Source organism: Heterodontus francisci, chromosome 36 (genome assembly GCF_036365525.1).
Source record: "Heterodontus francisci isolate sHetFra1 chromosome 36, sHetFra1.hap1, whole genome shotgun sequence".
In the NCBI taxonomy this organism is placed as follows: Eukaryota; Metazoa; Chordata; class Chondrichthyes; order Heterodontiformes; family Heterodontidae; genus Heterodontus; species Heterodontus francisci.
The window spans coordinates 27,814,787-27,827,233 of record NC_090406.1 but is presented as its reverse complement, the minus strand read 5'-3'; the positions used below and the strand labels follow the sequence as shown (position 1 = coordinate 27,827,233).

Sequence of the window (12,447 nt, the reverse complement as noted above, 5' to 3'; positions counted from 1 at the left end):
TATAGGGCTCGCTGGCAAGGTCAGCTTTTATTGTCCATCCCTAATTGCCCTTGAGATACAACTGAATGGCTTGCTAAGCCATATCAGAGGCCAGTTAAGAGGTAATCACATTGCTGTGGGTCTGGAGCCACATATAGGCCAGATTAAGTAAGGACGGTAGATTTCCATCCCTAAGGGCATCAGCGAAGCAGATGGGTTTTTTTTTTAAAACAACTATCTGGTAGTTTCACGATCACCATTACTGAGACTAGCTTTTTATACCTGATTTATTTAATTAACTGAATTTAAATTCCCAGTTGCTGTGAGATTAAAGATTGTAATCAATATACTCTTGTCAGGGAAGTCTAGAAAAGTCATTTCAAAATTCAATATGGAACGGAATCGTATCCATTAACTAAGATTATATATTTTAATTCTGAGAATATCAAAGACTAGTTTCACTTGTTGTTTTGTCTTCTAGTGTTGTCATTCGAACTATAACACAAAATCAGCGGATCTGTTAAAACCATTCTGAATTAAAAACTGAATTCACCTTTGCCCTCTTGTGGTCAGCATTAATTCACTCCCCGGTCTTCGGGCTGGTGTATGGTAACTGTGCTACAAGCCGCTGTTACGTAAAGAAGGCATGCCCTTTCCTTTTTACACGCTTGTTATGCAAAAGCAGGTTGACCCATTAACACACATATCTGCACAGACTGTTCTCCAGATTCCCTACTGTTTTCAGGAGACCGGGCAAGGGTACAGTCAAATATTCCACTGAGTTCTACATACTGAAACAACGCCTAGTGAGATATTTGTGGTAAGTATTTGGGTTATTTATTTACCGTGCATTACAGTTTGAAATAAAACCCAATCGCTTTTCTGTATTTTCAGCATTTTTCATATTGAGCGGCGTTGCCAGTCATGTACACGATACTGGTGAAATATCGTGCACTATATCAATGAATATTGTGTACTATTGCTATGAAAGCTCTTTCGTCACTAATTTCATAGCATTTTCAACGTGTTTTGTACGCATATATGACAGTGTCGGAATAGTTTATAAATATATTTGTAAATTGCAGCAGAGCGCGCAAAGGTCTGCGTACAATTCCGTCACCAGTCTGAACTGAATACAAAAAGAATGACAACGGTCGACAAGAATTCGACATTAAATTTACAGATGTACTCGATCAGTTGGGTTGAGGGGCGTTAACTGCTTAGAGTGCTCTTACCTTTGCCCTGTTACTGATGTAAAAATGGTAAAACATTAATCCGCTCCGAACGTGTTAAATATTGGTCTAAACAACTATCTAAAACGTATCAAAGTGTAATTATACAGGCCATCTTTGGCCAGCTTCTCGTGTTGTTACAATCTGGAATGCACTGCCCGAGAGGGCAATGGAAGCAGATTCAATGGTAACTTTCAAAGACAATTGGATATACACTTAAAATTATTTTTTTTTAATGTAGGGCTAAGGGGAAGAGCAAGGGAATGGGATGCATTGAATAGTTCTTTCAAAAAGCTAACACAGATGATGGGCCGAATGGCCTCCTTTTACGTTATTGTGATTCTATGAATGCAATATAAATTTACCAACAGCGCTGAGAAGTCAAACTGCATCTATCATAGATAATTCCACAAATGTAGGTAACAGACTGCCCATACACAGGTATGATTGGTGTGTGAATATCTGGCTTTCCTTCTCGATAAAGTTTGCTTGCTTTCTTGGAAACCTGCTCGACTCTAAAACAACAGAAATGTCATTCAGAAAATAAGACCTTTGAAAATCAGCAAGACTATAAACTGCACTGAGATATTAAACCCGGAGTACAGTTAAGATTTTTGTGCCCTAATAGGTTGTCTTGGAGATCTGCGAGCCCCGATATAGTCAAGATAATCTCCAGATACGCTTTCTGCTTAAACTTGGTTATTAACCTGTTATATAGTTCCAGATATTAAAAAAAAAGATTTTAAAATTACTAAGGTAGGAAGCATTACTTCGAGACATTTTTGTCCTTGAAGCAACAGTTCAAAACTCCCTAAGCTTTTAAAACACTGATGTGGAAGTGCAGAAGAATATAAGTGGAACCTCATGTCTACATATTTTAAGGTTCTATTCACTGACAAAAAGTACTTCTTACTGAAACAGAAACCTCGTGCATGACTCCTTGCTACCACAATATACACATTTAAGATAAGCATTGCCTAATGTTTGTGTAATTGGATTTTTATCTGGGGTATTGCTCACAACCTCAGGAAAGTACTCCTCAGCGAAAATTGAAACCACTCGCTCCCATTATATTACAACATATTCAGAAATAATGTTTTAAGAACAGTTAATCATACTACGGCAATAAATCATGAAATCTTAATGCTCTTAAAACGTTCATATTAGGGTTACAGTAATTCTATAATTAATGTTCTATAATTAAAAAGAAAACTTGAGAGTTAAGTTTAATTTCTGAACGAGAAACCTGTTAATAAAAGGAATACTTCACGCACTCTTCCGAAAGTGTTGGTAGTTCAAAGTTTAAATAAAATCAGATCAAATACAATGTGTTCCTACACTTATACTCTATAAGCTCCATTTGCCCCATGCATTCTCTCCTTAATTGATGCTTTCACATAAAGCAGTAAATGTTCCTTACATGCAAAGATGCCAATTGTTCGTGGACAAATCTAATCACATGTGACACACTACAGTGTGCCTGACAACCCCCCACCGCCCGCCATTCCTCCCGCCCCCACTACCCCCGTTTCTCACTGGGTGTCCACGTACACTTCCAGTGAGGATCATTGGCTAGCCATGGGAAATGATTGTTTTATCTCCTTAGGATGGGACGTTGCGGTCAACTACAGGATTCCCCTCCCCATCTGAGAGACGGACCAAAACTTAGCACTTTGCTGTATGACTCGGCAACACCAAGCGCTGCACTATACTAAGTCCCAGCTTGTTTTCACCACCTTGTGATAACGTGGATTTCAGAAGCGACTAACTTTTAAACTACATTGTAATTCCCTACCAAGCGATGGAACACAATTTACTTATGTATTGTTAAGCGGTAAAAATTTGTTCATCAAACAAGGCAAATTTGCGAAAAACAATCACTTCTTAATTCGAGCTTGGTCACCTGACAAGCAGTTGCCTTGCTACCTTTAAACTTAATGCGAGTTTGTAGATAATGAATCATCAGGGATCCTTATCATGGAAGAATTATTGCGTACATTGTAGCTTAAGTTTCGTGGAAAATGAGACTCGTAGGCTAGATTTTTCCGCTACTGTACGCTATACACTTGTGAAAGTGTCATGTAAATTTTGCCAGCGTGGGCTGATGGCCCGCCCACTAACGTTACAGCAGGTCTTTTGTAACAAATGTTGGAAATGTTGCTTGAGCATATTTAATGTCTGCTTTTGAAAGAATGGTACTGCATCACAAACCTGAAAATACACTGAGATTAACATATACATAAACACTGATCTGATTTATTGTACTCCCACTCTTCTAACCCCTAAAGCCCTAAACAATTACAAGACCACGAAGATGTTTATACGTTTACGGTAAGTCTTGGTATTATGTAGATTTATTATTTAATGTTGACAAGATTTGCATTAATAAATGTATAACTTTGAATATTGTAAAATAGGAATATGTTTAAAGATGTCAAAAGACCTAATGTATGTTAAACATGGTAAAGCCACAGTATTTGCACATTTAACCAATACCTTGAAATAGAGCAAAATTGTTGTACATTATAATTGATTTATAGATATGAAAGAAAGGATGTAATCTTGTTTTCTGTTTTAGCACTGACCCGTTTTTATTATTTAACCTAAATTGTACCTAATGGCTCGCCTCTAGGTTATAATATTGTGCACAATTTAAGTTACACGTATTATGTTGTAAATCTACCACAATTGCATTGGATAACAAACATATTTGAAACAAAATACAAATTGCCAAGTTATGGACCTGAAAAAGTTGAGTTACTAAAACAACAATTGTCAAATTTAGCATTACGCTACCATTAATAATCTGAAATCCTTGTGGTTGTTTCTGGGCCTTACTTCCAAAAAATAATCTGAGCGGGTTGCATATCAAAGCTCTAGGGTTAATTTTATGATTTGCAGTTTTGAGATTAGTTACCATTTTCTTATAATATGGTTTGAGATCAGTACTTCTGCCTGCTGCATATCATTCTCTGGCCAAGGCAAACACAGTAAGCGTACAGTAACAGAGGTCTGTTTACTGGCATCCCAAAGCTAGATGAATTTAAAAGTCTGATAAAAATCTGAATTTAATTTAAGAACATTCACAGATGTTACATTTGATCATGTGGGAGCATTTCACTTCACACTAATCGCTGTTTTGTTGCACTGCTGTGATAGGATAATACCTACTGAAGGTATTACCCTGCTTGTCTAAATTTTGATTCACACATCCATACTACATCGTTTATGGCATAGGAAATCAATACCAAATCAAACCATGTGGTATAAGAGGCCTAGTAGATAGAAGTTAAAGGGTTGTAGGATAAAATTTGGATGCAATTATAAAAATTGAGGGAGAGTTTAGAAAAGGATGCTTTACACGGAGGGTGGGTGGTTCTTTTTTTTTTGAGATGGAATTAAATAGTTGCTTGACAAAAACTATTTCAGGTTTAGAGGAGCCAGTAGGAGACTGGGGAAAAATCAGCACACAGACTTCTCAGACAAATGGCCTGGTTTTATGCAGTGATTCAAACTTGCAATTGAATTTATTTCATCTTATTTCTCACAGGATGCAGCCTCAATTAATTTTAAAGCCTATTTTTTTTCTGAAGTTGTGTAAAAGAACATCCCTCTGTGAAAACCCACCTTCCCTGCAGTGTTTCCACAACTGCCTTCTTAAATTTGTACATAATTGCAGTTGTTCAAAATATCTCTTTGTTCCGGAGGACAAACAAAATCAGTTTCAAACATTGTTTGAGTAAGCAGTGATGTTCTCAATGATATGGCTACTATGTATAAAATTGAGCATAAAAATGCTACATTTTAGATTATCCCAAAAGTTCACTGCAGAGAGATCTCTATCCCATCCATATGCACACGTTCAGTATTCTTTCTGCCTTGATCTTTAAGAACATAAGAAATAGGAGTTGACCATACGGCCCCTTGAACCTGCTCCACCATATTCAATATGATCATGGCTAATCTTCTGCCTCAACTCTGTTTTCCTGCTGGCTCCCATATCCCTTGATTCCCTGAGTGAAAAAAATCCATCTATCTCAACCTTAAAATATATTCAACGATGGAGCACCCACAACCCTATGGGGTAGAGAATTCCAATGATTCACAACCCTTTGAATGAAGAAATTTCTTCTCATCTCAGTCTGAAATGATCGACCCTCTTCTGCTGAGACTGTGCCCGTGCTTTAGATTCCCCAGGCAGGGGAAACAACCTCAGTGTATACCCCGTCAAACCCCTTCAGAATCCTGTATGCTTCAATGAGATCACCTCTTATTCTTCTAAACTACAGAGAGTATAGGCCTAATTTACTCAGCCTCTCATGTACAGCTTTGAAGGTACAGAAGACACAAAAATAATATTTGGGGAAAATGCATTGAAATTGTTTCAAATTATATGACAAAGCTATACTGCATGAAATGCTATTAGATTCAACACAACTTTAAAGTTAACACGGATTGTTTTCAAAGAAGCACCACTTACCTCATTTTAATGCCAGTCCAAACTATTTAGATTTCAAAGCTATTGGAACAAAATAAGATGTTGATGCATAGTAGCAATCTTTAGGTTGCATGTGTTAATTGGCCGAATTATTTGTCCCTTTCTTCAGGAAAAAAGTTAGCTAAGTGCTATATTACTAAAGTGCATCATCCTCTTTAGTTATATTTCATACACAAGTGACACACCCAAGATCGTTTAATATGTAAAGAGTGAGGTTTTGAGTGTGCATGTTCATGGTTGAGAAACTAGATTTCTATGGGAAATTTGGGAAACGGTTTCAGCAACAAAACTAGGATTTATTTTTCTGAACTTCAAACTTGAAAATTATGCCAATACTGTAGTGTCCAGTCGTCGAAAATTAGCCTTGAATTCTCATTTTAGCCTTTAAAAATGATCCTGAACATTAAACAGTCAAAACTCGGAAGTAGGCAGCGTAGCTTTTCCTAGAATGAACACTCAGTAATACATTATGTTGGCTAAAATCGGAACTAAACCAATCTCCACCAATGTACATTATTGATTTTCAAGCCCTTAATTTTGTTCTTAGAAATGCAATCTCACTTTTGGTTATCAGAACATATTTTGTGCAGAAATGACACGTGGGTGTTTGTTTCACTGTTTCAGTTTCTTTGAAAAAAAGTCTAGACATGGAGGTGGAACGGTAAGTGTTGGGCTCATCGTGGTTAATGTAAAATTCTTGAATATTTTCATTTGGTTCTTCCAAGACCAGCAATCTATGTCGTTGCAAAAATAAAATGTTAGCTCTTTCATATACAAGCGGGAAGTAGTAGAGGAAGACTTTAAGTAATTCAAGTTAATGAAACATGCCTGAAGTTATTCGAACCTATTGGTGTATTTCAAATGCTGGTCTCTGCCACAGACATTTTTCACTTTTGTGTAAGGAATGCGATAAACAAAGTTGCGGAGGAGAGAAACTGGCAAGCGAGGAATATGAAATATAAGAAAAACAGTCCCAGAGAGGAAGAAGTGTTAGAAAAATGAGAGGAGGGGAAAGATTGAAAACGGAAAAGGTAGAAAGGGGGCGGGGAGAAAAGTGGAGAAACATACGACCAAAAAGCCAGTACTAATGAAAGGGAAGTTCTAAAATGTTGCTGATTTTTCATTTCTGCTTTAGTCAGTACTTTAACAGTTACATCATTAAAGAAACAAAACTAATCTCTTCGTCAGAAATTATTAGGTAATAAACAGCCAAAAAATGCTTCCGCGGAGAGCATCAACAGCCCACATCTGATACCTACCTGTGAAATTCTTAGCTGCAGCATTACGGAGGTTGAAAAGATCTCTGCAGCCAAAGTGGCAGCTTTCCGGCACCGCTAATTAGTAGACATATTTTGGATAACGGTTCAGTTATAACCAGAATGATTAGTTCATAGAGTTATAGGGATGGGTATAGTAGCAGTAGACTGCGGTCCTCTCGTATGGAATTCTAGCATAACCCTCACCCCCACGGCTGAAGTCCATTCCCAATATCCAAACTGGACCTTCGTTCCAATTTGTGCTTTTTTTTTGGTTACATAATTGTATCTTCCAACAAAAGACTGACAGAAATGATCTCCTTCATTTGTTAACGCTGGTGCAGTGACCATAACAATGTTTATGTGGTTTTCGCAGATGTTATAAACTATAATTCGGTATCAACTTGGAAGCAAGTCCCAAGAAAGGTTCAACAACTTCTTGTTAAAGCAAAGACTGGGAGCTGAGAGCCCCGCCCCCCCGCCTGTGAGCAGTGCGCATGTGCAGCAGCGCCTGGAGGCCGAGGAGCCATCGCCATGACAGGCAGCTGGATGGAGCTCATTGGCAGTTGATGGATTATGGTTCCCTGACGATCACTGAATTGCATGTGGTAAAGCGCAGTTAAAAAGAAAACGCTGAGTAAAGGCCTAGCCGGCCAGGCTCGGGTGCCAGTGCCTGCCCAGACATGCTGTCCACATTCGACGCCATGGTGGACTTGGAGTCGCGGCCTTTGAAAAGTGGAAGCTTCAGGGGCAAACTGAATTCCCGCAGGAAGAGGGAGTTTATGCCCGAGGAGAAAAAGGACGCCTCTTACTGGGAAAAAAGGCGGAAAAACAACGAGGCCGCCAAACGGTCACGTGAGAAGCGACGCTTCAACGACTTGGTGCTGGAAAGCAAAATGTTGGCGCTCAACGAGGAGAACGCCTACCTCAGGGCCGAGCTGCTTTCCTTAAAGATGAGGTACGGCCTCATTAGCTCCACAGTCTATGCCCAAGAGACGCAAATACTCCAAGGCTGTATGCAGAAGTATTTTGCAAGGCAGAGAGCGATAGAGATGGACACTCACGTTTTGGAACTTGAGACCCCATTTCTGAGGGATGGCTGCTGCCATAGTCACACTAGATACGCCTCAGGAAGGCTGTCCGTTGATTCCATTGACTCCACTTCCCAACATACACGTGATAGCCCACTTCACATAAAGTGTACTAGTCCTGCCGTGGTTGCAATGCAGAAGCAACACCCAATAGAAATTTCTACTGATGAGTCTACAATACATAATGCTTCGTTTAATCAATTAATATATTCCAGATACCCACATTCATTTAATGAAAAATATCCCTATTATAGACCTTCAAGTGCTTCTCCAAATGCAACAGAGATGGACAATAAAAACAGTAAAAGAGAGTCAGAAGATGATGCAGAAGATGAACAACAGGTTCCTAAAATGCATCCTTTTTCTCCAATCAATAGCTGCAGGCTTGAATGCTCTACGACCCCCAAATCAAATAGTTCTGCCCTTCCTCACAAACTGAGAATTAAGGCAAAATCAATGATTGCAAAAGAAGAAAAGGATGATGCAGAATTGGATCTTGAGATGTCATGGAAGGATGAACCCCATCTTGCAAATACTAGAAGTGCCTCATTGACAGAGATCAGAAACATAGATGTGAGTTTCTGTAGAGGTATTTGTAACTACAAAGCAGCATTTAAGCCTGTTATTCCAATACCTATTTGTCATTCAGTTTAATTGAAGGTTTTATTAATTATTACTATACAATGAACTGAATTTATTCAATGTTTGAGTTCTATTTTTCTTGAATAATATGCTTTTTTCTTTACATCCTATCTGGAAAAAGTGCTGTCTTGAATTGTACAGCAAGTTAAAGCAATTTTTAGGGTTTTAAGGGCTGAATGGCCCAGTCCTATTTCTATTTTTTATATTCTTAAACATTTGATAGTGCCAGGGCAAAAAATGAATCTAATGGGTTATGAGCATGGGCTGTTTGGAGGTATTCAGTGAGAAAGAGTAATGAACTAAATTGTAGCTCTTATGCATTTATTATATGTCCCCTACAATAAACGTACTTCACTTATAGCACAGAGGAAATTTTTCTCTGATCACTTATGTTAGCAATATTGTAAACAGAAGCTAAATTTTTAGTAAAGTCATAAACACACTCTATTAGAATGCATATACAGATTTGATAATGTGAGCAATGAAATTGAGAATTATGAAATAGATTCTCATTATGTTATAATGCCATCATTTAAGGAATTAACTAGTTGCTGCCAGTGGCTTTTTGCTGACTTTCCTGTTTGTGCAACATCCAATCTGATATGTTTAAATTTGTATGCACTGTGTAAACAAAAACAAACTGCATTAGGAAAAAAATGCTGATTAGAAAGACAGGCATAAGCCTGTACAGCTTGTGAGGTTTTTAGATATACATCAGTTCTGAAGGTGGTAAATGAGCTCTAATACAGTTCCATTTATGCTAATAGTCTTCTGTACCTCCTATTTGGCAGCTCTTCACTTATGACCCCATATAGTGAGTGGCAGTCTATTTGAATCTGAGAAGCATCAAAACTGGACTCAATGCTGCTGTCCCAAGCCTGGAAATGACTAATTGATATTAAAAATGAATTGTTAACACCTGTGCTCAGGGAACTGACAGGTTGTTCGTTCATCCGCTAATAATTGTCAGTGGTAATTTCTTGGCTTTGAATTAAGCAAGTGCCTTGGCTGACTTGTTCTGCCCTCTAGTCTGAAGATGCTGAGTGATATGTTTTCTATCTTGAGTTGACATTTACTAAATCAATGCTCAGTAATAAAGACTGGGACCATGGCTCTTTTCTTTAAATGCACTTTTTTTTATTTGTTGCAATCCGTATCCACCCATAGTGCTTTACATGTGAGTGAATTAGTTAAATGTGTAAAATAAACCTTTACAAAAATTCTGTTTTTATTTTTCTTTTTGCTTGGCGTTTTGGTGTTTTCATTGCATGATACATAATTGCATAAAAAGTAATCTATATGTAGATAAATAGGGCTCAGATTGTGTAAAAGATTTATACAAAACAGTTATATGGATTTCTATAGCAGCTATTCAGTTATTAGATTAGATTAGAGATACAGCACTGAAACAGGCCCTTCGGCCCACCGAGTCTGTGCCGAACATCAACCACTGATTTATACTAATCCTACACTAATCCCATATTCCTACCAAACATCCCCACCTGTCCCTATATTTCCCTACCACCTACCTATACTAGTGACAATTTATAATGGCCAATTTACCTATCAACCTGCAAGTCTTTTGGCTTGTGGGAGGAAACCGGAGCACCCGGAGAAAACCCACGCAGACACAGGGAGAACTTGCAAACTCCACACAGGCAGTACCCGGAATCGAACCCGGGTCCCTGGAGCTGTGAGGCTGTGGTGCTAACCACTGCGCCGCCCTTATCATTGCATGGAAATGTTTACGCCAAATTGCTTCATTTGTGAGAAAAGATATCCTTATTTATGGTGTTTTGGAGTAAGAGGTGAAGAGGCATCCTTGAACTTTTTAATAGTTACTTTGTTATTTTAGTGCTTTAGCTATGATTTCAGTTTTTAACTATATCAGTTATTTAAGGCATGCAGAGATGGAAATAATTTTGAAAAGTATCTTAGACATTGGATGAGACATATACCAGAGAATCTGATCCTGCCGTAGCATACTTCTACCTGTTAAAAATACAACTAAAATTATTTCAGATGAATAGAGAATAAATTAGAATGAATTAAATTAATTCTTTATTAAAGCCAGTCACCACATTCCATGATTATTTTGCTTGTTTACTTTGTTTCCCTTCCCTTAAAAGCGGGGAAGATGCTGTGAAGTGGTTCGTAGGAAGTAGCACCCCTCTGGTGGATCATGAAAGTGCCTATTACTCATTTTGAGCTCAGACATTGAGGGCTAAATTTTCAATGGGATTCAGAGGTGGGACTGGAGGCAGGTGCACTCACAATTTCCCACAACCAGCCGGTGTGCTGGTCTGACGCTGTGGTCCTGCCTCTGGGCAATTTTCACTGAGGCTGGATTGGGCAGGTGACGGCCACCAATTAAGCCAGTTATATTGCCCAGTAAGGGCACTTGTCAGAAGCCATCTGGAATTTTTCAGACGCCAGGCGGGCCCCTGCTGAGGCCAAAGCCCAACCAATAAATTGATGCGGCCAGACCTGGGGTGGGGGTGGCCATTGTTGCCTTATTGAATTTCACCCCTAGCCCCACATGGGATTGCTAGAGGACTGCAGTTGTGGCCAAAGGCTACCCGTGAAGGAATTTCCCACTCCAGAGTGATGGTCTGGCAGTTGGGGCCATGTTCATTTTTAATCTTTGAAAAATTCTTCCCAGGTCTCTTCTACCTTAAGACGCCCTCTCGTTCCCCTATGTACATCAGCAGTTCCCATCTCTGATGGTGAGGCTGTTGACCTTTCAGTGCTGGAGAGCCAGCCCTGGGAGCATGCCTTCTATCCTTAATAGGACAGGGCTCCCAGAAGCAGCCACTTAAATTGGCCACCTCCTCAAAAATTGCCCTCTGGTTTTTGGCGCTGACATTTGGGGGTCCCCAACCTGCATTTCCTCTCGATGGCAGGATCGGGACCTGGGAATGAAAATTCAGCCCTGAATATTCAATGATTTGACTGGGGCAGGCATCTCAGCCTAGCCGGGTCCAACTCTAACCTGACACATACAAGCAGGAGCCACTGGAGAGCATCAGAAGCAGCTGATACTTTCCTCACTTCTTAGACAAGTGATACTGAAATCAGCTGTAACCCTCCCTGCCACCCCTAACTCAAAATTCAGACCAGAGATCACTGTAACTTTTCTGACTTGTGTGGAACTGATGATGCATTTTCCCATGAATCACAAATGTCCTCTGAATGAATCTCGTGCATACTTGCAGATTGAATAACACTGGTCTTATTCTACTTGCTCAAGAAACAGCTAAATAGGTTTCTTATTGTTCCAGCATAACTAGCCTTACCAAACAGTTATTTTGATTCTTCGTGCCATTGATAATGCCATTGTTTGTTATAATTGATCAAGCCCCACGGAAAGTGGTTGAACCAAATAGTGTAGATGCATTTAAGGGGAAGCAAGTCAAGAATATGAAGGAGAAGTGAATTAGACAAGGAAAGATGCGAGGATGCTCAAATGGAGCATAAACGTGGGCATGAACTTGTTGGGTAGAATGGCCTGTTTCTGTGTTGTATATCCTATCCTTAGAAATAGGGAGATGGAAATTGGAATGTTAGTTTCTACAAAGTAATGGGTAATTTTTTGATCATGGTTGAAGCCAACACAAATATGGTTAACATTGATATTTATAAGAACATATTGGCTCGGATTTCTCGGTCAGCAGCAAAGGAATGACACTCACCGCTGACCTCAAAATAAAAAACTGCTGTTCACAAAGATTGAGTGGGCTCCAGAGTAT

At 39.1% G+C, this 12,447-nt stretch overlaps 1 protein-coding gene across 4 annotated transcripts; it reads left to right on the top strand.

Moving 5' to 3' along the window:
- The first annotated feature begins 664 nt into the window (after positions 1-664).
- Positions 665-10,258, top strand: LOC137351686 (nuclear factor interleukin-3-regulated protein-like). Of its 4 annotated transcripts, XM_068016392.1 has the most exons (4): positions 665-799; positions 3,500-3,542; positions 6,334-6,370; positions 7,342-10,258. In XM_068016392.1, exon 4 carries the CDS (start codon positions 7,649-7,651, stop codon positions 8,708-8,710), a length of 1,062 nt encoding a protein of 353 aa, XP_067872493.1. In that variant the 5' UTR covers positions 665-799; positions 3,500-3,542; positions 6,334-6,370; positions 7,342-7,648; the 3' UTR covers positions 8,711-10,258. The 4 variants fall into 4 exon arrangements, with proteins under 4 accessions (XP_067872493.1, XP_067872496.1, XP_067872494.1 ...); XM_068016395.1 differs by lacking the exon at positions 3,500-3,542; XM_068016393.1 differs by lacking the exon at positions 6,334-6,370.
- Positions 10,259-12,447: the final 2,189 nt, after the last annotated feature.